Source organism: Budorcas taxicolor, chromosome 18, assembly GCF_023091745.1.
Source record: "Budorcas taxicolor isolate Tak-1 chromosome 18, Takin1.1, whole genome shotgun sequence".
Lineage (NCBI taxonomy): Eukaryota > Metazoa > Chordata > Mammalia > Artiodactyla > Bovidae > Budorcas > Budorcas taxicolor.
In genome coordinates this window covers 36,918,356-36,943,973 of record NC_068927.1, presented here as the reverse complement: position 1 = coordinate 36,943,973, position 25,618 = coordinate 36,918,356, and the positions used below count along the sequence as shown (strand labels likewise).

At 52.5% G+C, this 25,618-nt stretch overlaps 1 protein-coding gene across 1 annotated transcript; it reads right to left on the bottom strand.

Annotated features, from left to right (window-relative positions):
- Positions 1 to 75: 75 nt before the first annotated feature.
- Positions 76 to 24,917, bottom strand: PSKH1 (protein serine kinase H1). The gene is made up of 3 exons (XM_052656172.1): positions 24,807 to 24,917; positions 14,055 to 15,081; positions 76 to 2,342 (listed from the first exon to the last, which is right to left on the bottom strand). Exons 2-3 carry the CDS (start codon positions 15,009 to 15,011, stop codon positions 2,025 to 2,027), a joined length of 1,275 nt encoding a protein of 424 aa, XP_052512132.1. The 5' UTR covers positions 15,012 to 15,081; positions 24,807 to 24,917; the 3' UTR covers positions 76 to 2,024.
- Between the last annotated feature and the right edge of the window lie 701 nt (positions 24,918 to 25,618).

Here is a 25,618-nt window from a genome sequence, read left to right as displayed (position 1 = left end):
TAGCTGCGTCTGGGCTGAGCTCCCCATCCCCACCTCCTGGGCAACCCCTTGGTCCCCAGCAAGGAGGCCGGGCTGTCAGAATGAAGCGGCAGCTTTCCCTGGGGAAGGCAGCCTGTTTATTGAGTACAGAGGATACCTTTACAGACTGAGTACACAAAATAAATAACTGCACATTCTCCATCCACAGTCCATGGCGTCACAAAGGCCCAAGTCTCCAAACTTCCTCGGTCCTCCTCTCAGGACCAGGTGCATCCTGGCCAAGGGGAAATAAATCCCCAGAGGCACCCGGGGAAGTGGGGGGAATTCTGAGGACAGGGGACTTGGGCTTGCCACTGCCTTGTGCAAGGAGCACTGGAGACAGAGGAGCGGGTGTACAAGGCACAGGTGATGTGGCCCAGAGTGGTCTCTTTGGGCGTGGTTCCCACTGAAGGTGGCACATGCAAAAAAGTTGAGGGCCTGGCCCAAGGGAACCCACTATGAGGAACTGAGAACCAAACCCTCCCCGCTGGCAGGGGACCCGCAGTCCAGCTAAAGCTAAAGCTGGGCCCTGGCTCCTCCCCACCTGCAGAGAGCAGCTGTGGAGGGAGAGGGCTTGGGCTCCAGCCCCCGTCTGTGGTGGAGGGGAGGCACAAGACTGACAGGGGATGGTCTTGCTCAGACCTCTGGGAAAGCAGTCATCCAATTTCACCCACCTCTCGTGGGGCATCCTCCAGACGGAGATTCAGTGGGGCCCAGAATGGAAAGGTAATGCTGTGAAAAGAAGCAGGGACAGGGTGGACCAAGCAAGGCCACCGTAAGGAGGGCAGTGCCCCCACGCATTCAGGGTTCAGAGGCAGGTCACACAGTATGGCTAAGTTCCAGGGGGGAGCTGCAACAGAAGCTCAGCAGAAAGGGAGACAGTTGAGCAGTCCCAGGACCTTCCTTCCTTCCCACTTCCTCTTGGAGGATAAAAGGAGAGCACAGTGGGCATTCCTAGGCTGTCCACAAGAGTGCCCGACACTAGATGGCGCCTTTGTGCAGCTGCAGAGGAGGGAAGAGCAGCGCCTGAAGTGAGGCAACAACCGGCAGCACCAAGGTTGGAACCAGGGCTGATGCTGGAATCCGAATGGGGCTCTCCCTCAGAAGCCCCCGTCCTTTGCTTTGACCCAGGTGCCCCATCCCCCAGGTAGCAGCAGTGGGGCTCCTTTTAACCCCCCACAGTTGGGAAGGAGGCACCTGGGGAACAGAAAGAACGGGCATCCAAGGGAGAGAGTGAGGTGATAGGAGGCTCTGCAAAGAAGGCACTGAGGATGGTGGACTGGTGGCGAGAACCCTCACGGCCAGAGGCTGGAGCCTGGAGCAAGCCTGCTACCAACGCAGCCACACAGTCCAGAGGGCCAAGGGCCACTCCACGGCCTTCCCACGAGAGATCCTGGCAAGTTCTAGGGCCAGGAGGGGTCCCTGGGGACACCGGGAAGGAAGACAGATTTGGGCTGGGAGGTGGAAGACTGTTTAGACTTAGCCAGGGGCTGAAAGTCCAGCCAAGGCACAAGGTATGGGCCTACCTGGGCCTCTCACTAGAGCATAATCATGAGGGTCAGGATGCCATGAAACATGCGGGCAGGGGGTTAGGGAGGAAGGCTTGGTAGAGGAAAGCGGAGTTCCAGAAGTAACTGTCCCAAAGAGTCCTGAGACCACAGGATACCCTCTAGCTGGCAGTGCATGCCCCTTTGGTCTGGGGGAGAGCCAAGAAAGAGGTGAGACTGAAGGCCAAGTCCCGCCCTTCCCCCAATATATACCAGAGCACTTGTCCACCAAGAGGAGCATCTGTGCCAAATCAGGTTCGGGGCTCATAGGGCCCAGGACTCCCTTTGCTGTCGCACCAGGTTGAGGCCCAGAGTGAACATGGGGGCGCTGCAGGCACAGAGAAGGGGCTGAGGCCATTCACCTACCCTGGACCATGCAGGTCTATCTCTAGAGAGGCCGCTGGGCCCAGCAGTGTGTGCCCCGGCTGGGGCCCGCCATGTCTGCATCCTGCTGGCAGCTCAGCCGTTGTACTGCTGCTGGTAGCGCAGGTTGAGCTCCCGCAGCTCTCGCTCCCGCACTCGGCGGGACTTGTTGGAGCGTGTTGAACGGCTGGACCGCGTGGACTGGGCAGATTTAGTGCTCTGGCAGCGTGAGGAGGCACGTTTGAGGAGGTTCTGGGAGATGGAGCGGTGAAGATTCTTCATAGACGAAGAGGCTGCCATGCTCACCACCCATGGATGCCTCAGGGCCTGCAGTGCAGTCATACGGGCGCCAGGGTCCACCGTCAGTAGGCGGTCAATGAAGTCCTTGGCCAGGTTGGACACACTGGGCCAGGGCTAGAGGCCAAGGACAAGCATTAGAGTGAGCACACTAATCACTGCCCTCCCCAGGATGAAGATGTCACCCACATAGCACTCTAGACCTGTCCAGCAGCCCTGCGCTTGCCCCCCAGAGAGGCAATGCCCCGCTCCTCCCATGTAGATCATTCTGAGCCTCCCCTTCCCACCCAGTGCTGAGCAGAGGCTACTCTCCAGGTGACATGGAATGTGACAGGAGAAGGACCCACCCCTCCCCAAGGAACAAACTTCTAAGGTGCCCTGGACTCAAAGCCTATTTCAAGGAGGTAGCCCCAGTCAAGACCACCCATCCTACCCTAGGACAGTGCAACTCAGGGGGATCTAATGAGAATGACCAAATCTTCCACCACATCTTAAGCTGCACTTAAGCTCACATCCCCAGACACCCCATTCCAGGCCACTTCTTAGTCCTTACAGAGAGGGCCTGTCCTCTCTCCAACTGAAAGAGTGGCCAAAATGACCACCGCATTCTCTGCGTCAGCCTCAGCCTCTCAGCCATGGAGAGAAGAGGGAAAAATTCAAGGCAACTAGATTTCTTCACCTGATGGGAGGGCAGCGGGATCGCAGGAGCCCAGCAAGGACTGGGACCCTTCTCAGGGGTACTTCTCATGTCTGCATGACTTCCCTAAGTCACACAGCACTCCTGGCAGTGTCCTGTACCAGCCTCATCTTAGTGTATTCTTTCCTCAGCACAAAGCCTGCTCAGCTACACGCACCTTCATGGTGTGTGGCTGCCTCATCACAGCCACACACCAAGCAGCTGTCTGTCTCCAGGTCTCAGCCTGCACAACCCTTCAGCTGGCTGAATCCCCAGTTCTCAGGTTAAAAGACATTTGCTCATACTCCCTCTTAGCCCCAAGTCTAAACAATTATTCCAACAATTTCAAGTTTACTGTGCTCATTAGACCATGCTCATTAGACTAGTTAGTCATCAGTGCCTATTGCTGGGTATAAAGGAGGCACTCAGCAGAGAGAGACTCAGTGAGTAAACAACCCATGCATGGCACCTGATGGGTACTCTCTCCTGCAGCTGCTTCTAGGACATGGGGCTCAGAGGCCCAGGCCCTCAAGTTACTCTGCTGAAGGAGGGTGCATGCAGCACTGCTCTGAGTCCCTGCCTCTCTTGGGAGCACTCTGGCACGGGGTCTGACACTCTCCAAAGGGTAGGTGGCTTGGACTTTTGCTGAGCCTGTTCCAGACGGGAGGCTGGAAGATTGATTGGGAGGTCAGGGAGACCATCACCCTCCTTTCTGCGAGGTGAGAGGGTGGTCTGCCTGGTCTACCCCATGGTGCTCTTCACCTTAAGGAACCCCTGAACACACACACCAAGGGACTCAGGAAAGTCTGAGAGCCCACACTTGGGGTGGCTGCATGTCCACCCAGCAGAAACTCTCACACACCATCACCACCCTGCTTCTGGCTTCTTTGAGCTCCAACTCTTCCCCAAGCCCTTCCCCACTGATGCTGATGTACTGATAGGGGGCAGGGGAGCAGTGGGTGGGGAGGGGTAGGAGACAAAGAAAAGACCCATCTGGAGTCCTGAAGACAGGATGGGACAACATGGAGTTGTTATCATTACTTGCCCTTTGGAAAGCAAACCTCAAATCAACTTCTACTGAGCCAAACTGGAAGAAAGTGACTGAAAGCCCAGGTTTCTAAACAGCTACCTACCAGGGTCCCCCTCACCAATGGGCCAGCTCCCAGTGATTCCTGGGGAGCTACTGGCCTCCAGGAGGCGGGCAGTTAGGGACCCTAAGTCCTGTGCTAAGAGCAGTGAGGGAGAGCAGGGAGCAACAGCCCGCCCACACCGGCAGCCTGGTCCAGTTTCCCTGCAGGCGGGCCTGTGTAGCTCGGGGCTCCGATACTGAGGCCGACATGCAGGGGGACTGGACTGGACAGCTGCCACGCAGCTCCAGGCTCACAGTGCCAGAAAGCCTGGGGCGTGCTGCTGCCACCTGAACACAAGCAACTACTGTGAGGGGCCAGCCAAACTAGACCCCAGACCATCTGCACCCCCGTCACTCATGTGAGAGCGAGAAAAATGAAGGCATAGAGCAGCACAGATGGACAAAGCAAACCCGGAGCTGGAACGGCTGGGTCATGGGAATACCTGGGCTTGTGCTGCCCTTTTATGGTCTCCAAGAAAAGGAAAAATCACTGGGGAGCACGCTGCCACTCAGCCTGGCCTGCTGGTGGGACAGCTCCAAGACAGGGCTGCAGCGTAGGCTGGCCAAACAGGGCTGGGGCATGGACTCTGCCCCTGGCCCTTGGTCCAGTCAAGCCAGAAGAGAGGCAGCTCCTCCCCAAATGACAGAACAAACAAGTCAGGAGCCTGAACATGGACGGATGGGAGGCACCCCCACTTCAGATCCACACCCTGGCAAACCAAGGCCCCCTGCAGCTCCGGACCAGGCCAGGGCGGTCTCAGAGGCGCCTCTCCCCAGACCCGTACTGGGGGCTTAAGCATCTTCATCTCCAAAGTGACACAACTCACACCAGGCATCACCTCCTGCTGCTTGTTGCCGTTAGCACCCAAGTGAGCCCAATTGATCGGCCCCTCCTCCTCCCCCCAGGCGCTCGCCTCTCCAATTACTGTGTTCGGACAGCACTGTGAGGAATGCCGATGAGCTCATTAGTCTGAGGGCCAGCACACCCTTGCTGGCAGTGCCCCCCGCCCCCAATCTTTGAAGAGCTGTGAGCAGCTGAGCCAGATGGGTCCCTTAAGGCAATGTGACTCGCGCTATCCCGTCCTGAGAGCCAGATTGTGCAGTGGCACCCAGCCTAACCCTCACACAGAGGGACTTTGCAGTGGGAAGCCAAACAGGCCCAATACAGAAAGGTGGTCCCCAAGCCAGCCCCCCTGACAGCGGGGCAGGGGCTTATGCCGACCTCCAGAAGAGTGACCCCTTGGAGTCCCACTGAAGCGTCCAACAGGGCTCACAAAGGAAAGGAAAGGCTTCCCACATTCACACCTGGCCACGCTTCTAGCCAAGTCAAACTCAGCACCTCCTAAGAAAGTGATCAACACCTGCAGACCAACCCACTTGCCTCCCCAACATGCTCGGGCCTCTGCAGCCACATGAGCATGTCTGGCAGCATCTGACTGACCAGCCAGGTAGCATTCTGTTCCTCACATGCAGCCAAGTGAGGATAAAGAAAAGGAACGAGATGGGAATTCCTTGGCAGTCCAGCAGAAAGGGGTGCGGGTCTGATCCCTGGTCAGGGAACTAAAATCCTGTATGGCTGCATGGTGCAGTCAAAACGAGAAACAGAAAAAGGGCAACCTGTCCTGCCCTCTAGTTTCCACAGCTCTAACTGCTGGCTGTGGGTAAGGGATGGAACTCTTGCCTCAGTATACTTGGGGCCAGATCAAGGACACATACGGGCCTCAGGTGGGTGGCAGAAGGGATAGGCCCCAAGTACCACTGGCCAGTCTCCCAGAAGCTTCCACCCATTTCTGGGCCGGCAGAGGCATGGAAGGGAACGTCACAGTGTCAGCCTGCCTCGGCACCAGTCGCTCCAGGCTCCCTCTGCTGTGGGGCCAGAGGACAGCTGCAGTTCTCCAGGTGACAGCCCCCATGCTTCTGTCCAGACTCTCATGAGCTGTGCAGGCGAGGGACCCGGCCGCGAGGACGACAAGGAGAGGCTGTAGGAAGAAGGGCATCACCTCTGCCCTGTTCCTGACCAGCCAGCCAGCCACCCTCCTCCTTACACTCCAACCCCCCAAGTCCCTGCAATTCCCGATACTGTAACAGCACAGAAACCAACAGGGTGGAGAGAGGACCTCACACATGAGCACCCTCTTAGCAACTTCACCCCTCTTCACGGCCCTGCTTCTGCAGAACCGCTCCCTCCTGGTGACGCTCAGCAGCAGAATCTGACTCTCCCTTTGGAGGGGGCACCAGACCAGAAAGGGCTTCCACTCCGGCTCAGAGGCTGCACTTCCTCCCGCCCCAGTCTCACTCACTCGCTCCAGCTCTACCATCACAAGGGCCCAGCAAGGATGTTACCGGAACTACAACCAAGTAGCTAAGTCCAAGGGCTAAAGCATGAGAGCAAGGACAAACCAGACAAACCTCTTGGCTGCAAAGGGAGGAGGAAGATGCTTCCTTCTGGCAGCAGGCCCAGCTCACGGGGCTCACCCGAGATTCCCTCCGGTAAGTGGGTCTGACCACTCTCAAGCAAGGGGAGAAAGAGGTCCAGTGTCTCTTTGGGATGGCATCTGGGTGACAGACTTAAGTGATGGGCTGGAATGCCCGTGACCTGCATCCTAGGTCCAACTTGTCTGCTCACCATGGAGAAATCACAGCCTCCTCACTTTTAAAATGGAGGAACTGAATGAATGCTAAGTGTTTTTGAAGCCTGGGTTCTAAGAAGATGGCTCCACATCTTTTTTTCCCATTCGGCTGCATGTGAGGAACAGAAGCAGAGCCTTTGTTCTGACACTTAAGCTGCGTTGATGTTCTGACCTCCACAGGTTCTTTTCCAGCCCATGACGACTCTGGGTAAGGTTCCCTGGCAGAGGACGAAGGCCCAGCAAACAGCTGTTGGGGGAAGAAGGGAGAAGCCTGGGCTTCGCTGCCATGACTCAATTCTTCCCTCAGCTTTGTCTCAAGACGTGTTTTCAGCTCCAGCACTGCCGGCCTCAGAGGTCCCCTTCCTGGAGTGATGCGAGCCTGAATGAGAGCAGGCAAAAGGGCACAGAGGGAATTCTGGGAAGTGGAGCTTCAGGCTTTCTCAGGAGAGTGGAACTGTTAATATGACAAGAAGAGCACACTTTGATGTGGGCCATGAGGAAAAGTCTTTTGAAAAAATCGGCAGAATTAGACACTGTGTGGCAATAGAGCCTGCACCTCCTCCTCTGAGCAAGACACTCACACCCTGGTGTCTGGACTTCCAGCTAGAGAGAACTCACCACGCTGGGGTGGAATGTGGGTAGGGGGACCTGAGCAGCAGAGAAAGATGTTGAGGGAAGGAGTCTGACAGGAGAAAAAGAAGGACGATAATAAGAGTTTTTAAAAGAGGCAGAGAATCTCGAAGATAAAAATAAAATGAGAAAAGGCGTGATAACTTAAAGGTTACCAAAGCTGTGTTCTAAACTTGAGATGAGTAACGACATGAAATCTGCGCCCCCATGTGTCCCTGCTCAGAGTCCGCAGTGTGAGGACAGCGACAGGGGGGCGACAGGGCGCAAGTCAAGAGTGAGGAAGGGTGCTGCGTGCTGGCCTTGGAATCGAGGATGTTGACAACCTGTGTCAGTGGCCAAGTGATGTCTGCTTTTACCAGTTCCTGGAACAGCCCCGAAAAGGTTCTGGATTTCAGAGCCAGCTGCATAATGGCCTCCTCTATCTCCACTGCTGAAGTGAAGTGATTTCCAAGGCCCCCCTGGCATTTGTTTTTTGTAAAACTTCCTACCATTCTAACAATTTCTGAGGGAGTTTGAATCCTGGTGGCTGTCAGCATGTCATCCGTACCATGGCCTCTGTCCCCAGAGGCCTGTGTCTCTGCAACCCTGGGTGCAAATGATTCAGCAGAGGGCAGGCACTTGGTCTGCGTGCGCAGGCAGGAGTGAAGAGATGAGGTGACTCAGGGACCCCCTGGAGCAAAGCTCAGGTCTGGGTGTCATCCTCACACTGGAAGACAGGAACCTCTGAAGAAGGAGAGCTTGGAGAGGTGCGGCCGTGCAGGGTGGTTGGATCAGGTCATCATTAAGCACCTCGGTGGGGGTGGCTGGGGGATGAGTGTGGGAGGTCACAGCAGATTTAAAGAGGTCAGAATGTGGGAGCAACCGCCCCAGCAGCTCCCAGAGAAACTCAAGGGCCTAGAAACAACAGGGCCTGTGAAACAGCAGAGCTCTGCAGCAGAGACAGACAATGGGAAGAGCAGGAGAGGGAGGGGATGGATGCAGCACCAGAAGCTGCTCCAAACACAACCCATGATAAACCCCTTTGTTGACGAGACCTTGGCAGGGGGTGGGAAACAGCAGTGATGAAAGGACCTTGGGGTAACAAGGTGCTGTAGGTGGGTAGAGTATTTTGGCTAAACTGGCTTAGTGCAACAATGTGGGGAGATGGGCATTTGCTTCTGCCAGCACAGGAGGTGAGTGTGTAACCAAGGCAACAGCAGCAGAGAAGACAGCAGGGCTCCACGGGGCCAGTGGTGGCCCAGCGGCACACATGAGCCCCTACCCACATGGACAGCGGGAACACAAGGCAATTAAAGGCATCTAGTAGAATCCAAGCACAAGCCTAGAAATCCGCCACCTGCCTCCTTGCATTCTGCTCTGCTGCCTGTAACGTCAAATCTCCAGTCCCATGGCCCCTGGCCGCCCTCCCTACAGCTCCCAGGCAAGGCCCTACCCTGCTCCCCTGGCAGCTCCCTGTCGGAGCACCTGAAGCAGGCTGCACGAGCAGCCCCACAGGCTCTGGCCCGCTTCGTCTGGAGAGCACCAGGACACACCACACGCTCCACACCTCATTTTATCTTTGACATCCGAGGGGAGAATGGCACGTGTCTCAGTTACTATGAGATGCGGCGGCAAGCTGGGATGGTCTCGTAAACGTCCACTCTGGCTCCAGGCACTCACCCTACTGCAGGGCTCTCAGAACAACCACAGGGTGCAACTCGCCGGCCCTGAGCAAGTGTCTCTTGGCCCAAATGGATGGATGGTCAGCCTGCAGCCCAGAGACGGCCCCCTGGAGAGCCAGCCCCTCACAAACACAATGCCCCGGGGAGTGGCAGGCGGGCTTCCTCTCCCATCGGGGTTCAGGCCCCTGCCTGGCAGCACTCACTCTCCTAAGCAAGGTTCCGGGAGGAGCTTTGCCCAAGCCCACCTGTTCCTGGTGCTGTCACCTGGGCCCGCCCACAGCTCACAGACTGCCCAAGCAGAGGAGGGTGACAATTAAAAGCTGCTAAATGTGGCAGACAGCAAAGCTGCTGATGGCCTAACTCTGTCATCAGTCCCACAAGAACCTCTTCATCCATCCTGCCTCTAGGAATAGAACTCTTGACAAAAGTAATGACATTAGGCCCACAATGTTACATTTCATGTCAAGTGAATCACAGCATCTCCAAGTTGGTGGGACCACAACAGCCCTCTAGTATGGCCTACAGATGGTGATTCACCTTCTGCGTCACTCCTTTGGCAGCAGCTGCGCCAGATCTCCTGGGGCCTCCTATGAGAGGAAGCTCCTTCAAGGTGACTGTGTCTTCAACCTGCTCTCAGACTCACACAGGCCTTCCTCATATTTGGCCAACATGTCTCCCTATCACTTCCAACATGACCCCAGCTTGGCCCTCTCCACTCCAGTACCTCCAGACACTGGACAAAAATTCAGAGTTCTCCCCTCAAAATCACCTGCCACAGCCTTCCCAGAACTCTCTGTTCTCCCAAGATTCCTGCATTTGTTTCTGGGCAGGTTTGGCCAACAACCCCCTAACTGTATCTCCAAGAGGTGCCCCACTTCTTCCTGGGGTCCAGCCCCAGAAAAGAACATTCCAGGTAGCGGGTGTGACCTCGTCTGCCTGACAGTCACGTTTGGGTCCTTGCCCAGGGCATCACTGACAACCACTGGTGCTGCCCTCGAGAGAAGCTGGAGAAAGCACTGTGAATATATGTGCTGAAACACATGCTGTCCTCAGAAACCTACAGGCCTGGGAGGGAAGAGATGTCCACAGATGATGGCCTGGGAGAGGGCAGAAACGAAAACTCCAGCAACATGCTAACGCACGCGTGCTGGGGAAAGCAGACTATGGGTCTAGGAAGGCCAAGAACTCTGAAGCCAAGAGGGCCTAGATTCAAATCCCAGTCCTGCCACCCTCTGTGAGGCCCTGGACAAGCTACTTCCTCACTAGCCTCAGTTTACTAATCTGTAAAACAAGGGGATTATACCCACTGGCAAGATTATTGTAAAGATTAGATGTGCTGGGTGTAGCATCCTCAGCCCTGTGCCTGGTACTCAGCAGGCTACACGATGGCAAGGGTTGGCGCTATTTTTAATGGAAGCAATCTTTGAAATGAATAACTGAGAGCTGGTCAAACTTCTTAGGTTGACACTGGGAACAGAGGGAAAGTCCTGAGCAAAAGCCTAGTGTGAGGAGTGAAAGGAGCAAATGTCTCAGACCTGGATGGAGGGGAGTATGGGACCACGGCTGGGGGCTGGAGCATCCACAGTGTCAGCATCGAGGGGCAGATATGAAGGAGGCCCCACTTGTGTGCCTCCTTCCACTGCTGGGCCCCAGACAGGGCTGTCAAAGCAGGGCTGGACACACTCCCCAGGTAAGACGGCAGCTGGAGGTCCCTTCTAGATACGCCTCATAAGATGATGCTCCTCCTGCAATTCTATGGGAGGGTTCTGCCCCACAACTCCTCTTCCCTAACTACGGCTCATGTGTACCACGTGGGGCCCACGCTCAGGAATCCCTGATCTGCCCCAAACATCCCCAGGACACCAGGATCCCTCATTCCAAACAGGGATTATTCCACCAGCCCCCAGTGGGTCTTCCTCTGTGAGTCTCCTGTAGCACTTCCCGATGCATTTCCCTGCTATGGAGAACCCAGACGCCACCCTCCTACCTAATGCTTGGAATCTCCAAAGAATCCCTGGCACTACAGAGCTCCCAGCAACACACACAGGCCCGGCCCAGCCTCGTCAACCTCGTCAACCTCTGCTCTATTGCTCCCAATCATCTCCTGTTTATTCTGGAGCACAGTCAGCAACATCCCCTTCCCTGAGCTTCCACCTTCTCAAAGCCCACCTGCTGAAGGATGTCCTTTATTCAGGTCCACAGAAACCACTGAGTCTGACAGAGGGCTCAGGGACAGAAAGGAGCACACCAGAGAGGGCCGGTACACATGAGAAACCACTATAAGGGGGCAGGATGCTGCTTAGAAAGGCACCAAGTGCCACAGGACTTACTGTCAGAAGAGAGATGCATACCTCCCAGACTCACTGGGCTCAAAGTGGGCAGGCCTTTACTTGTACAAAAAGCTAGATGGAAACCCCCCTGTAAGACTGTCTGTCTTTCTGACTCAGAAACACCTTCTTATTCAGAATGCCTTCATAAGGGTGAATGACCATCACACAGTAGAAGATAGGTGGCTACTGAGGATGGAGGCAGGGCCCAATGCTAAGAAGGGGGAACAGTTCTACCACCTGATGGGAGCCCCACGGCCCATGTTCCAGACCGCCAGGCCTGTGCTGGAACATGCCTGCCAACAAGGGTCCATTCTGTGCTCACTTCCTATTCCTCGTCCTTTCTCCCGGGCAATCTCAAGTTTCCTGGGGGTGGGGAACAGGACTTCCTGTCTCTCTGTGTCTTCCCCAGTGCACTGATGGGTAGGCATGGACATTCTTGTCCATTGGGACAAGGACAGAAAGATGCCTGGTCTCCAGCTCAGAGCCTGATCTAATGATAAGGCCTGCTTTCCTAGTGAACATCCCGGACAAACTCCTCCCAGCCCAGAGCTCTCTGCACATGGTGGTGGAACCTGGCCCTGGGGTCAGCCAAGCTCCTGGGAACAGAGAGGGGCCACCAGGGCTGCCCAGGGATTTGCCTCTGGAACTGGGAGCTGTTTTCAGCTTCAGATGAAGAGTAGGGGGGCCAATGACTGGGTAGTTCCCCCTTCACACTGGGAGCCCAACTTAAGCCACGTGACTGCAGGGGAGCAGAAAGCAGAGACTTGAGACCCAGACTGTGCCCACAATCCCCACCCCATTCATTTGTCATTCTCTCATCCTCAGGTAATCAATAGCCAGTTAGCAAGACTCTGCAAGCTCCCATTAGATAAACTGCCTGATCAACAATTGCCAGAATCAGGAACTCTTGGGCAAACCTACAGACTTTTGGAAAGTCTCTCCTTTGCTGGCAACTCCTGGGAAACCTCCTTCCTCCGTAACTTTGCTACACCACATGGAGCTCCAAGGGCAAGCCAGGCAGGGTCCTGGCACAACACTGCCACTGTGAGGTAGATTCCGGGTCTTCTGACCTGTGATGAAACCTGGCCCAGAGGGTGACCAGGGCGGTGTCTGCTGTGACCACCCCATCATAGCTGGGGCTTCCCAGCCAGTGGGTGTTTGTTCTATTGAATCCATTTGCAACAAGAAAGAAAACGTGAAAAACTTTAGGGAAGAGCTAGAAAATGTCACTGTTTCTCCTTCATCTGTGGTCAGCACAGAGTTGAAGAAGACAGTTTCCCCTCCCTTCTTCACATCACCCTGAAATATGACCTGGGGAACCCCCCCAGGGAAGGCCTGCCCCCAGGCCCACAGGAGGGAAGTCGCTGACTGACCATGACTATGGCCTGAAGCTGTCAGGGAAGATGATGGCATAGGATCTCAAGCACTGAGGGCTCTTTGCCTTCAAGAGGCTTCAGGGAGACTCCTGCAGGAAATGCTGCTCTGGGCCAACCGGTTGAGGCTAGGGAGGAACATTCATGGGAGGAAAGCTGGGTTGCAGAAAGGGGCTAGTCCCAGAGCCCCTTCTGCTCTCTCTGGGCTGTCTGGGAGGCAAGAACAGCAGTACAGGCCTGGGAGGAACACCGTGGGGAGCCCTCTGCAGGCTCCCCCCCTGCCTTGGCAGAATCCTGTCATCAGCAAAGCTTACCTCACCTCCCACATAAAAGTCACCCCACATACTTCTCTTCATAGCCTCCCCAAGCGCACCATTCTATCCAACTTGCCGTGCTTGACATTTCCTGGGGTGAGCCTTGTCTCCTACCCGGTCAGCACCCTGCCTGAGGACCAACTAGTTCTTACTCTTTCAGCACTCCCTTCGGCTTCCAGCAGTGCTAAAACCTAACAGATCTTGTCAGGCATTAGGATTATCGGTGGATCCAAAGACACAAGACTGAAGGCCGCCCGGCTGACTTAGGCTGGGAGGTAACCATCTGCTGGGTTAAGCACAAGGTACTGCTTAAATTATACTTCAACATTTTAAGATCAGATTTTCTGGCTTCTCTTTTAAAAATTGGACTGTCTGGGTGCATGGAGTCCTCCCTGTTCTGTGGCAAAATTGGGCTGAGATGAGAAGCAGCTGTTCCATTAGAGAAGGCATGGTCAGTGGCTCACTCGAGGCTGCTGGAGCAGATGCGGGGAACGCCCTGCTCCACGGTCTCTCGGCCCACCTCTGGGCTCGCCTGCAGCGGCAGTGCTCTCAGCTGACAGCTTCCCACTGCCAGCGCCTGAACCTCTCTGCTTCCTTCGCCTGAGGACTTTCTCCACCACTAGCTGACATGCAGAACAGCCTGGAAGTGCCAGGGATTTAAAGCCTCAACAAAGAAGTCTCAACCCACCCTCTTTCCTGCCCTTCGGTGGGACGATTCTGAGCATGTTCCGCATCATTATTCGCAGGGCCCCCAGTGGAGCTGAGTTTCCTGGGCCACAGCAGCTGTCCACTCCTCCTTGTACCCATCACGGTGTTTCTCCCTTTCTGCCTCACGCTTCTTACCCTGCGCTTACTGAAATCGCATCCCAATTAAACTATCTGCTCCCAAGTCCTTGTCTCAGGGCTCACTTTTGGGGGAATCCAAACTAAGATACCCTACTAGTCTCACTTCATTATTTTTACGTCATCTGCCTGGCCCCGCGAACATGGTCCTGAGAGCAAGTCCACCCTGATCAACAGCTGCCTGATAGGAACCCCCACCCACTCAGTGCCCTCCCCAACATCCCTGAGATGGGGAAGACTCACCTCCCCCGAATAACTGTACTTGCCCCGGAGGATCTGCCGGTACAGCCGGGTGCGGTTGTCATCCTCGAAAGGCATGGTGCCACTGAGCAGGATGTAGGCAATGACGCCCAGTGCCCACATGTCGACAGAGTTGGTGTAGGGCTTGCGGACCAAGACCTCAGGGGCAATGTACTCAGGTGTGCCACAGGTAGTCTTCATCAGGCAGTCGTCACCCTTCTTGCGGGCACTGGCCAGGCCGAAGTCGGTGATGATGATCTTGGAGTCGGTGCCAGGGTGGTAGTAGAGCAGATTCTCTGGCTTGAGGTCTCGGTGTGTGATGCCTAGCGCGTGCAGGTACCGGACGCCATCCAATACCATCTGTAGCACCCGAGTGGCGTCGCGCTCAGTGAAAGAGCCCTTGGCAATGATGCGGTCGAAGAGCTCTCCGCCAGTGGCCAGCTCCATCACCATGTACACGCGCTCCTGAGTCTCAAACACTTCCACCAGCTGGATGATGTTGGCGTGGCGCACCCGGCGCAGCACGCGCAGCTCCGACTCACACACCTCCCGCCCCTCCCGGTACTTGGTCTCGATCATCTTAATGGCGTAGGGCTGCCGGGTGGCCCGATGCTCCACTCGTACCACTCGGCTGAAGCTGCCTCGGCCGATCAGAGCTTTGATGTCGTATTTGGCCGTCACACGGGGGTCAAACTTGGCCCTGTACTTAGCTACCCTGGCCCTGCGTGGTGGTTCTGAGGGAGGCTCTGTGTGGCCGGTGGGGGGGTCACCAGGGCTGGGGTTTGTACCCTGACCGGCTGCTGGGAACCCACCTTTGAGAGGGCCAACGCTGTCCACCTCTGTGATGAAGTGCTTGTACACATCACTCTTAGTGCCACTGAAGGGCTCCACCTTCTTGACCAGATCCAGCTGGACATCCTTGGGCGGCTCGGGAAGGACCTTGCTTGTCCCACAGCCCATCACGGACACGGGGGCATCCTCTCTAGCGAGGCTGGCAGGACCTGCTCTGCAGGCAGTGCCCCGTCTACACCTACACACATGGAAGAAAGGACAACTCAGCAGAGCAGGGACACTTTTGAAAGGACCCCAGCCATCCTCCTGACTCCCTCCCCCTCCATCTCTGGATAAACCTAGCCTGATGACATGACCCTAACATGGTTCCCTGGAAAGGAGGATGGCTTTGGCCCCTGAGTGCTCAGAGACCAGATGCCATGGAGGACCTTGATGAAAGACTGGGTGTGAGTTCCATGGTCTTGATGGATCTCTCCCTGGGTCTGCTTTTCAAGCTGCTCTTCAACTTCAAAGAGGGGCAGGAACACACACCAGGCTCAGCTGTCTCTGCCTCCACCCTCCCCACTACTCTCCCTGGGTCCCTTATCACAGCTGAAGTCCTGTGTTTTTTAAAGGTTAAAATCATTCCTCTTATTACTCTGACTCATCTTTTCTGAAACAAGGGTGTGGCATGTTGGAGGCCTGTTCACCGACACTTATCACCCACTAGGGCGAGGAAAGCTGCTTTTCCCCAAGGCTTCCTCCCTCATGGATACTTTCCTGGCCCCCCAAGCCCTCTGTAGGCATTGATCCCCACCCCACTACAACAAACCACCACCCCCTGCCCTGGGTCTCTGCCCTACCTTCACTCTGCCCTGGATTGCGCCTACTACTTTGCTAATGAACCATCTTCACCCAAGTAGTTGAACACTTTGTTCCTTGTGTGGCTAAAATGCCACACAAGTCCCAGCACTGGATAAAATCAATCCCAGTGAAACAGGGACCACAAGCCTTAGCATGCTGCCACCAGGGGGCCACCAAACTAGCCTGTGCTTCATTTAAGAAGCAGAGACCTTGAGCTCAGAAAGGACACTAACAACTTCATACAGATGAGACTGAAGCTGTGGATCGGTGCACTTTGCTTCTGTGGGAAGAGGATCCAGGAGTCTTCCCCATTTGTTTCCTAGACAAAAATGTTCCAACTATTAACACCATGTGGCTAGTGGGGCCCTGGGAGAAGCTGAAGTGCCAAAGTACCACTTTCTAGAGGGTGCTTCTATCCAAGTTTCCCTTCTCAAAACTTACATGAGGGCCTCATGGGTGAAAGAAAAAAGCTGAGAATGTTCTGTTCATGAGGACATACAGAACTGGGGATAAAATGATCAACTCAGACCAAGCGTTTACTGAACATCTACTAGGGATACAAGAGTGAATAAGACGTCCAATGCAGGTTATAGTTTAACATAGCCCAAAGTATGTTAACACTTGGCAAATACCTGGCAAAGCATGGTCAATAAACTCATAGTCTAAACGAAGGGCAAAACATCAAAACTGGGAATTTCAACAAAACTTTCGTTGTAAGTTCTAGGCTTGAGAAACAACAGGGGACATATGTAGAATGACACTGGGGTTGGGGGAAGCTTCGTGGAGGGGTGACCCCCATGCTGGATTTGAAATGAGAATGAGTCAGGTGAGGAAAGGTGGACGTGTTGTTTCCGGCCGAGAGAATAACACACTCAAAGCCCAAAGGTCCAGAGCGGCGCCCTGTGCCTGGGAAGGGACAGTGTGGTGGTGTGAAGACAGGACTGAAGACAGGACTGGGGACTGAAGTGTTAGAAGGCCAGCGGGAACTAGGTTGTGGAGAGCAGCTCAAGTCACAGTGAGGAGCCAGGACCTTCCTGGGAGGTGACAGGAAGCTACAAAAGGGTTTACAAGGAGAGGTGATTCTGTGTTTCCAAAGAAATATAAAGCTGAACTGGGGGAGGGTCAAGGTAGACTGAAAGGGCCAGCAAGGACGATAGCAGCCCAGACCGTGGGATGGAACGGAGAGCGGTCAGCAGGAGAACTGACAGGGACTGGAGGCTGGACACAGGAGTCAAAGGGAGACAAGGACGGCACTCCAGTCTGTCGCTCAGGATCCTGGGCAGAAGGTGAGAAGTGCAGCAGTAAGGACAGGCTTGGGAAGCAGTGGGAATGGTTCACTTCCGGATGTTTTGAAGTGGGGTGACTGGATGTAGAATCTAATGGTTGAAAAGAGCTGGTCAGGTTCAGAGACTCTGTGACTGACTGCCCAGGGGCAACACCAACCCCCATCTGCAGCCCCATTCAAAGCCCACCAAAGATCTCAGGAAAGGTGGCAGAGAGAGACCCAGGGAGGCTTTGCTGGGGCACCACGAGGGCCACAGAGCACCCACACAGAGACTCTGAGGGGGATCTGAGTCCAAGATGGTGCTGACTGATCAATGCCGCCAAGTTTCCCCCAAAACAAGCTTATCTCGGAAACATACTCAAGACCTTGATTACCAATCAGCCCATCAGATACAAAGACCAAAGATTAAGTGCTCAGGTCTTAATCAGTGTGTCAATAAGACTCTCAGAATGAGACTTATTATCATTCCTCACAGAAGAAGAAAAGAGTCCTCAACCATCACAAGGCTTTTCTCATTCCAATGCCCAGGAGATCCCATATAGGAGCTTCGGAAATCACGGTTTAAACAAAGGCATTTATAAACCAAGTTCTTTTTCAGAGGCCAAGGATTAGGACTTTGGACTTTGGGGCTTCCTTGGTGGTTCAATGATTGGGACTCTGCACTCCCACTGCAGGGGGCTTGGGTTCAATCCCTGGTGGGGGGAAGTTGTAAGGTGCGGCAAACACAACAAAAACTGTGGACTTTGGAATTCTGCAGACTCATCTCCTTCTTTAGAGAAAATACATGACTGAATGCAGTAAAGGGCGACAGCTCAGGGAAAAAAAAACAAAACAGCTCTTGGGCCAGGATTCCTGAGGCAGAACACAGGCCCAGATCCCTAAGACCACATGCTGAGCAACACCTACCACCCTTCAGAGAGAAGAAAAACTGCACGGGTGACCCCAGCACAGCTCCTCAAGTGTCACTTCTTCCCAATGGGGAGGCAGAACCCTAGAGCCAGAAAATAAATAACTGTCTCCAGATATTCCCACTGGCTCTTACGGTTTAAATGTGCATACCTAGTCTGGTCCTGATGAGAAAAACTAAGGTTTACAAAAGAAAAGGCCTGACTTTTCACTTTAAATTAGGCTAAGCAGGGATCTCAAGTCAGCAGTAACACAGTCAAGGATAATCCCTCTCTGACTTTCCTTCTCCCTTTCTGGGATGTCATTTCTCTCACATTTGTTCCAGTTGGAAACGTTTCAAAAATAGGCTGATGCTGGTACTCCACCTTCCCAACCACACACTGAGAGTGGAGGAAAGAGGGTGCCAATTCTGAGAAGGGGGACTGCTGATGATCTCCAGATCATCACAGCTGCTCCACACTTCAATCGTACCTGCTAAATTCTCTTTCCACAGTGGTTAGGTGAAAAGGCAAACACAAGAGAAGAGGCTCGCAAAATTCCCGCTGCGAAGCAGGGCAGAGTTTTCCTGTCCTTAGCTCTCATGTATGTGTTCCCAGCAGAGTGACCAGGGTGGCGGTGAATGAACAAAGTCTCAGGAAGTGACCTCCCAGGAAGGGCACACTATACCAGCTCTCACAAGTCACTATTCCATCTCAAGACACCGATGTTTGTAGAGTCGGTTTTCACACTTTCAACTCTGAAAGTGAAAAGTGAAAGTCGCTCAGTCGTGTCTGACTCTTTGTGACCCCAGAATGCTGGAGTGGGCAGACTTTCCCTTCTCCAGGGTATCTTCCCAACCTGGGGACCAAACCCAGGTAGGCATTGCAGGCAGATTCTCTACCAGCTGAGCCATAAGGGAAGCTCTGAGCTGGAGTCAAAGGACTGCTCACAGAATGTAAGTGTGAGTAGCAGGCGTGCGCACTCAGCACTACTGTCCTCACTTACAGATGCGACAGGCCAGAAAGGCAGAAATTTACCGAAGCCACGCAGAGAGTGACGGCCGACACCAAACCAAAGTCTGGTTCTCCATCCAGAGCTCCTTTTGCCAAACCATAAAGACTCCAGTAGTGCCTGGGGCCCAGCCAAGCTCCGACTCACCAAGTCAAGGCTGTGATCCCTCCTCATACCACTCAGCTCATGAATCAAAGAACCTTTACCATGGATCTTTTCTGAGGGGCGTGTCTTCTGAAACCTCCATTCCAGGCATGACCTGGATCATGCTGCTCACTGCTATGCTCTAGATTATGTTTAGATCTAGATGTAACAAGCCAAGATCACCAGACTTGTCAGCCTCTTGAGGGAAGAGGACACTTCTCAGATTTCTAGAACCCTCTGGCTCCCAACAAAGTGGTGAACTCAGGGCAGCCAGTGTTTGTTAACACTGAGCAAAAGGTGGTCTGGTTCTCAGATTTCTTTTGGCTGCAGGGCAACAATCCCAGAACCTCAGAAATTTTCAAGTGGCAGGAAAAGGCCACACTGGCGGTTAGACCAGAGCCACCATTTCTGGGCGTCTGTATAAATGTCCTCAACAGAGGAAGCTGATGCTCTTGGGTCTGTTTGGGTCTTACGGATTGTTATCTGAACTCCAAAGCAGTTTGTCCATAAGCTGCCAGACCCATCTGTGGGGAGCTCAGGGGCCTCGCAGCAGGAGACAAGGATGGATCCTGAAAGTTTTCCTGGCCACAGGAGTCTGCGGATGTCTCCCAGGCCAGTGCCCCTAGGCACCCAGCCCTCTTCAGTAACACCCTGTAAGATTGTTCTCCATGGCAAAGCTTCGCAACCTCTTGCCTGCAAAGATCTCTATATTCTGCTCTCGTGTTTTGAAAGGGTATCAGAATGAAGTAGGCAGTTATCTCTCAGGAATCCCAGAAATAAGGAACTGCTTAAAGCTCAATATTCAGAAAACTAAGGTCATGGCAGCTGGTCCCATCACTTCATGGGAAATAGATGGGAAACGGTGGAAACAGCATCAGACTTTATTTTGGGGAGCTCCAAAATCACTGCAGATGGTGACTGCAGCCATGAAATTAAAAGACGCTTACTCCTTGGAAGAAAAGTTATGACCAACCTAGACAGCATATTCAAAAGCAGAGACACTACTTTGCCAACAAAGGTCTGTCTAGTCAAGGCTATGGTTTTTCCAGTAGTCATGTATGGATGTGAGAGTTGGACTATAAAGAAAGCTGAGTGCCGAAGAATTGATGCTTCTGAACTGTGGTTTTGGAGAAGACTCTTGAGAGTCCCCTGGATTGCAAGGAGATCAAACCAGTCCATTCTGAAGGAGATCAGTACTGAATATTCGTTGGAATAACTGATACTGAAGCTGAAACTCCAATACTTTGCCCCCCGATGTGAAGAATTGACTCATTAGAAAAGACCCTGATGCTGAGAAAGACTGAAGGCAGGTGGAGAAGGCGACGACAGAGGATGAGATGGTTGGATGGCATCACTGACTCACTGGACATGAGTCTGAGCAAGCTCTGAAAGTTGGTGATGGATGCGGAGGCCTGGCATGCTGCAGTCCTTGGGGTTTCAAAGAGTCGGATACGACTGAGCAACTGAACTGAACTGAACACAGCACTTCTAACCATCAGGAGGCAAGTAAGGATAGCAGGCAAGAGTCTATAACTTTAGATAAAAAACCCCTGACTCTCACATCATACACAAAAATAAACTCAGAATGGCTCAAAGACTTAAATATGAGACAAAACACCATAAAATTCCTAAAAGAGAACATAGGCAATACATTTTCTGATATAAACTGTACCAATGTTTTCTTAGATCAGTTTCCCAAGGCAACAGAAATAAAAGCAAAAATAAGCAAATTGGACCTAATCAAACTTAAAAGCTTTTGCCCAGCAAAGGAAACCATGAAGGAAATGAAAAATGAAAAGACAACATACTGTACTAATGTATAGATTGGCAATGCATAAGAAAAAAACTGGAGGAATATACACCAAATACACAACAAATTATTTTTTAAAAATGACTAGTGTTTGCATCTAAAGACACAGTTCATTATTCACTTCCATAATGCTTTAACTTTTAACAGTTTCATAATAAGAATAGTTACGCCTTCTTTTTGGAATACAGTTAACTCAGGACCCCATTGCTTATCAAACTTCACCTATGCACCACTGCTCTACATGGTAATAATTAGTGAGCAGAGACTTCTGCTTTAGGGCTGAGATGAAAAATTTTAAAGTTTGTCATGTCCTCATTTATCCTGACCCACAACTGCATCTGAGACATCCCACCAACTGCCCATCCCATCATCAGAAATACAGCCTCTGGCAATGTACCTGGGGGTCTCCTTCCAAAATACCAAAGTTCAACCCACAATTATTTCCTGAGCTCCTGCTCAGGGCCAGCTCTGCCAGGGGCTGTGACGGACAAAAAGAAGGCAGTTATAACCTCTGCTCTCAAGGAGCTTATAACACAGATGGTTCCACATCAAGAGTCCCCTGATTTACTCCTCTTATGATACCCTGCTAGGCCACTTCCAGGCCAGCAAACTAGAAGGGGGCCCTTTGTGATCATTTTCCTCCAACAAATGAAAACAGCACATTTTTCTACTTTAGCATCACATGGGATGCCATGGCAACAGAGGGCTGTACCAAGAATTAGATCAGTGATGACCAAGCCAACACAAATTGGCTTAATACTCACTGAGTAAGATTCTTGGAAGAAAAGAAAGTTCAAATAAATAAATCTCTCTCCAGCTCTCAACAAGCAGAATTGTTTCCTTTCTTTCAGCGCTATACTTCTCAAATACTTCTCTGTGCGCTTCGGGTCAATGGAGCTATTCTCAGCTGTCTAAAAGCTTAAGGGTCAATACTTAGGCACAACTACAGCCAATTCATATCACACACTTAGGAAGCACTGAAGATCAAAGCTGCCCACATAAAGTGCTCACATTTATTAAGTAAAATAAAAGCCTAAACCGAAGTCTCACTCGTTTAACTATGAACTTGTGAGTGACAGGGAATCCTAGTATGTATTAATTCAAATTTCACAGACACTAGTATCTTCAGCAGAGAAGGCAATGGCACCCCACTCCAGTACTCTTGCCTGGAAAATCCCATGGACAGAGGAGCCTGGTAGGCTGCAGTCCATGGGGTCGCTACTAGTCGGACACGACTGGGTGACTTCACTTTCACTTTCATGCATTGGAGAAGGAAATGGCAACCCACTCCAGTGTTCTTGCCTGGAGAATCCCAGGGATGGGGGAGCCTGGTGGGCCGCCGTCTATGGGATCACACAGAGTCGGACACGACTGAAGCGACTTAGCAGTAGCAGTAGCAGTATCTTCAGAGTATTCCATTCCAAGTGAGGCGCAGCTTCAGGTCAGTGTAAGAAGCAAACAGGTTTCCTGAAAGCTGCACTTTCTTTAGCTCATTTATATAACTTATTAGGAACTGCAATTAGACCTGGACAATGTACTGAGTTAGCAAGCCCGCCCTCCAATGAGTCAGCAATCCAAATGTCTTCTAGGGGAACAGCCAACTGAAACTGCCCTCAGTAGAGGCACAGTTTTGCCAAAGCTTTCCCGGATGACTAGAAATTATCTCAAGAAAATTCATAACATAAGGTAGCTCCCTACACAATTCTCTATCTGAAGAGCAAACAGGCTTACTAAGATGAGATCCTCTTTTGATAAGGGATGAACTCTGGGAAGAATAGCCATTAGTAATGACAGTGTCTTTCATTTCCTGAGTTCCAAGTGTGCTAAGCATCTTATATAAGGGCTTCCCCGGTGGCTCAGCTGGTAAAGAATATGCCTGCAGTGCAGGAGACCGGGGTTCAATCCCTGGGTTGGAAAGATCCCCTGGAGAAGGGAATGGCAAACCACTCTCCAGTATTCTTGCCTGGGAAATACTGTGGACAGAGGAGTCTTGCAGGCTACAGTCCAAGGGGTCGCAAAGAGTCAGCCATGACTGAGCAAGCGTCTTATATGCACTCTCACTCCTCTCTCCAACCACATAAAGTAGGTGTGATCACTCCTATGATGGGATGAGCAAACTAGGACTCAAAGAACCTCAAGATATCATCAAAGTCAAGAACTGAACCTAGTTTTTTCTTACCCCAAAGCCCATACTTCTAACCACCAAATCTTCCTGCATCTCCAAGATACAATGAGACTGCAACAGTTGCGTGTGCCACAAGGCACAGCTAGCCCTTCCCACTGGACAAAGATGCAACCGTTTCCTGGTGTGATGACAAAGATCTTCAACCAAGGAGAACAGTAAAGTCATCTAAGGAGGTTTTGGCTTTTTGAGATATTTTTCGGCTATGCCGACAGAGTCTTAGTTGAGGCACACAGGATCTTCAATCTTCGTTGCAGCATGCAGGATCTTTAGTTACAGAATTTGAACTCTCAGCTGAAACATGCGAACTCTTAGTTGTGGCATGTAGGAATCCCTGACCAGGGATCAAACCGGGCCCCCTGTATTGTGAGCAAAGTCTTAGTTAGTTAGCCACTGGACCACCAGGGAAGTCCCACATGGAGAGTTTTTGGTTTTTTTAAAATACAGATTCCTACCAGATTCCAGATACCCTAAATAAAAATCTCAGAGAATGAAACTCTTGAATTTGTATTGTGAAAAACCACCCCAGGAGACTTCAGACCAAGGCTGCCAAGGCTACACCATCTACCACATGCATAAATGTGCATGTGCAAACAGGACATACACATTTGCTGTGGTCATCACAGGTTGTGGCTCCTGATATGTGCTCAGGGGCATAGCTGAATTTGTATGCATTCTTAAATCAGCAACCTATCACAGCCAAGTTAGCTCCTATGCCAGCAGAGTCAGACACTGAGATGCAGGCAGAAGACACAGTCCCCAGGCCAACCATCAGATGACACAACACAATAAACTCCAAAAGTAGTCACACGAACTGAAGTACAGAGGAGTCAACAGTTACGTGTGAAGGGAGGCTTTTCCAAGGAAATTAAATCTAAGGTGGATTTCAAGGGACAGACGTAAAATCTCCATACTGGTGGGGGGAAAGAAGAGAACTGCAAAGTGAAAAAACTGCATATCTAAGGCAAAAGTGTATTAAAACATGAAGTTAAGGGCACATTCACATACTTCCAACACCAAACTGTAAACAGGAGACAGAAGGGCCCAGGTGTTGACCTCGGGGTTATGCCTCTACCAGATTATGAAGAGACCTGAACGCCTTGCTTTAGGCTTGGTCTTTATCCTGTAGGTACCAAGAAGCCAGTTTTAGGCAATGAAAGGACTTATTCAGATTTTCAAGTGGGAATTAGCACTTCACAGCTTCAAGGAGAGGGCGTGAACGTGGGGAGCAGGATTTCCCTTATAAAAGCAGAGGGATAACTGGTTTGCAAAGCAGGCGACCCGGCTCGACTTGGGTGTGCTCTTCCCCAGCCTGAATAAGGAAGCGATCAACTGTCCCCAAGCCCTGGCGTTCAGTCGCAAAGGAGGAGGTGTGGAGTAGGTGCCAGACACGAGAAGGCAGTGAGGACAACGAGGTTAGTTCACCCTGACCAACACCGACTGGTTGGCCAGCAGGCAGGTCAGCTGACCACGTCCACCTGGCCCTGAGACAGGCTACTCAACAGAGCAGCATGTTCAAAGCCAGTTAAGCCGTGGACACTGGGGACCCCAAGCAGCCATAGCCTGGCCTGCTCCGCAGTCCCGTAGGCCCCGGCGCAACCTGCATGGGCCGAGGACTTCGGGCATGGGCCGAGGACTTCGGGCATGGGCCGAGGACTTCGGGCATGGGCCGAGGACTTCGAGCATGGGCCGAGGGCTCCGGGCTGGGCAGGAATGGGCCCAGTGCTCCAGAAAGCGACCGGAGCTGCAGCTCGTCAGCCCCTCCCGCCCATGGGGCCGTCGCCCTGAGCTGGGCCGCCTCACCTCGCGCGGGCGGCGGGCTCTTCGGCGTCTGAGCGACTGTGCCGACCCTCTCCGGGCCGCGGGTATAGCCACGGCCACCGCCGCCGCCGCCATCCTCAGGCGTCAGCGTCGTGGCGTCATCATAGCGCGCGCTTGACGCCAAAACAAATCCCAGCTACCCACGGGGCGGGGCGGAGGCGGGCTCGGGAGAGCCGGCTACGCGGTTGGTTGCGCTCCAAGCCTGTCCTGCCAATCAACGTCTTAAGTACTGGGTAGTTCTCATTTCCCGGAGGGAGTGTCTCTGTATCTCCAGGTGTCTCGACCCTAGGTTTGGGCAGGCACGGTGGGTAGTATGGGGAAAGTTCCAAGATCCTGGTTGACGTGGAGGGCGCATTATAGTGCGAGGTTGGGGACGTAGTGCATTTTAAGAGGTTTCTGGAAGTGTCTCTGGAACTTCGCAAAGGATCGGTCTAAATGTAATTAAGAAATCTATATTTTTTTAAACTGCCGTTAAAATAATTCAGGCACTCAGATGTGTTGAATTTGACCTCCATCACCGCGGAGTTGGAAGTAGTTAACTTGAGAATCGGTGAAATTAGTTTGGGGCCAACTACAGAGTAACAGTTTTTTTGTCCGTTTTAAATGCTATTTTGACTGAATTTAAGTATTGATATATCCTGCAAAGCAAGTAGATTAAAGAAAAAAAAATGTTACCATTAACGATTCTATAGGATTAGAATTATCTACTTTACAATCAACCCAATTGGGGGTAGAGATCAGAAAATGTTAATAGAAGTCTCAATAAAGTGGTTTTTACCCCCTTTTAAAATAGT